We start from the raw sequence: 2500 nt of genomic DNA, 5'->3' as shown, positions 1-2500 counted from the left end.
CTACATGTTTGCATTTTTTTATTATTTTGGCTAGCTCCTCCAAAGTAATACTTTGTGTGTCTTTTTTCAAAAAGGAAATCATTAAATTACCCATAATATATAATTATTTTAATCTTAACAAATTATATGTTATATATATATATATATATATATATTTTATTTATTCATATTATATATTTATATGTATTTTTTTTTTTTTTTTTGTGCATTGATTGTACTTTCTAGGATTATTAAATAATAGCAATATTGTTCTAATTTATTTTTCATGTTAATATTTATAAAAAATATGTAAATTTTTTTTAGAAAAAGAAAAGCATGAAACAAAGTCTTTTTTTTTTTTTTTTTTTTTTTTTTCTTTTTTTTTTGAATACAGTACACAAGTGTTAAGTTTAAAAATATTATGTTAATACCTCATACGTTGTATTATAAATTTTAATAAATTCAGAAATAAAAAATATATATTTATATAATTATAATGTAGTGTCTTAATAAATTATATAGAAAGGTGTTATTTTATAAACCTTTTCATTATATATATATATATATATATAATTATATATGTATGTATTATTTTAATATTTCCATTACAAATATTATATCATATGAATTATATATTTTACACAATTTTTATAAAAACAATGAAAAAATAAAAACCCTTGTAATATTTGAACGAAAAGACCTTCTAATTCGATAAATTGTATAAAATAAATAAATATATATATATATATATATATATAAGTGTGTGTGCGTGTATATATAATATATATATTATTTTATAATGTTACATATCCATTTATTATATTTGTTATAATATTATCATTTTGTTGTTTTACTAAGTAAATATAATTTTAAAATAATTTTATAAATTTTTCCTTTTTTTTTAATATAATTATATGAACATTTATATAACATATATTTTTATTTAAAAAAATTAAAATGTTAATCAGGAAGAAGAAATATATATATATATATATATATATATATATAAATATACACATTATGCACCTTCATGTTTCATATTTTTTTAACACCTTTAAATAAATACAAATAATATTAAAGTTTTTTGTTGCAAAAAAAATATACAATAATATTACATTGAATACTAGTATGTCTTATATAATATTGTGGTATAATCATTTGAAGAAATAAAATAGTTATAAACATATTTTATAAATTTATTTTATATAAGTTATATTTTTATGCTTTCAATGTGCATAGAAAATTAAATGAAATTTTAATTTTTCATAATTCCCAAACAAAAAAAAAAAAAAAAAAAAAAAAAAAAAAAAAGAAACCTTATTGAAGTTGAGAGAATAATACATACATATAATGTTAGATATACCATATAATATTCATTTATTTTTACATATTTTTTATTTCATTTATATTTGTTCCTCTCCGTTTTGTTACGGCAAAATCAACACTACTTAACAAGAAGCTGCCCTATTATGGGCGTTGAAAATACCGGGAATATGAAGAGAAATATCAATACAATTTTTATTTTTGGAAAATAAAAAATTGAATGATAACTTAATTTAGGTTAAAAAATAAATAACGATAAAATATTCAAAAAAAAAAATTAAATCGTTGAGTGTAATTTAACCATATATATATATATATAATGTTTTTTTAATCATGTTTTATATTTTTAATCTTATTATATAGTTATTCTTTTTCATCACTAAAATATATATATTATATATAAATATATATATATATATATATATATATATATATATATGCAATATTTTCTTTTCTTTTATGCATATTAAATACTAAAAAAAATTAATTTTCAACTATGTATATTTTTTAATATCAAAAACGTACCTATCGTTATTAAGTTAATAAATATTAATGTAAATTTATTATATATATATTTAATATATATATATATATATATATATAATATATAATATATAATATACCCTTTTTTAAAAAATTATTTTAAAATGTTAAAAAATATATATTACATTTTAAGAATTTATATTTACAAAATATTTTATACATACATTATTATACTTTTATTAACATTCATCTTTTTTAATTTTTTTTTTTTTTTTTTTTTTTTTTTTGCTTAAATAAAGATTATTAACATATTATAATATATAAGTTTATAAAGAAATAACATCATCCTTTTTTATTAAAAATTATATAAAAAAAATTAATTTTATTTAATATTAATATTCATTTATGATATGTAAACATGCATAAAAATTTCAAAAAAAAAAAAAAAAAAAAGGATATTTTAATACATATTCATTCAACATAAATAAAATATTATATTACATATATATATAATATATAGATATATTTTATCATTTTATATTACAATAATTTTTTTTATCTCTACTTAATGAACCTTAAAATAGAGATAAATATAGAAAAAAAAAAATTCAATCTCTTCTTTATTTTATATAAAAAAATTTGAGGGGATATTAATTTTAAAAATTTCTCAAACCTAAAATAATATGACCATTTATAAATTATATAAAAATAAAAT

At 14.1% G+C, this 2500-nt stretch overlaps 1 protein-coding gene and 1 non-coding gene across 2 annotated transcripts in view; both read right to left on the bottom strand.

Moving 5' to 3' along the window:
• PF3D7_1328800 (transcriptional regulatory protein sir2a) overlaps positions 1 to 94 on the bottom strand; it is a gene marked incomplete at both ends in the record, with an annotated part of 822 nt that extends 728 nt beyond the window's left edge. Inside the window, one exon of the mRNA XM_001349975.1 lies at positions 1 to 94. This exon is cut by the window's left edge and continues 728 nt beyond it. Within this exon, the coding sequence (XP_001350011.1) occupies positions 1 to 94 (94 nt within the window).
• Positions 95 to 1385: 1291 nt separating this feature from the next.
• PF3D7_1328700 lies at positions 1386 to 1607 on the bottom strand. Its single transcript, XR_002966669.1, has one exon. It is a non-coding gene; the product is annotated as a Plasmodium RNA of unknown function RUF1 (non-coding RNA).
• Between the last annotated feature and the right edge of the window lie 893 nt (positions 1608 to 2500).

This window comes from Plasmodium falciparum (assembly GCF_000002765.6).
Source record: "Plasmodium falciparum 3D7 genome assembly, chromosome: 13".
In the NCBI taxonomy this organism is placed as follows: Eukaryota; Apicomplexa; class Aconoidasida; order Haemosporida; family Plasmodiidae; genus Plasmodium; species Plasmodium falciparum.
Note: the sequence above shows the minus strand (reverse complement) of the source record. Positions and strands in the feature narration are given on the sequence as shown.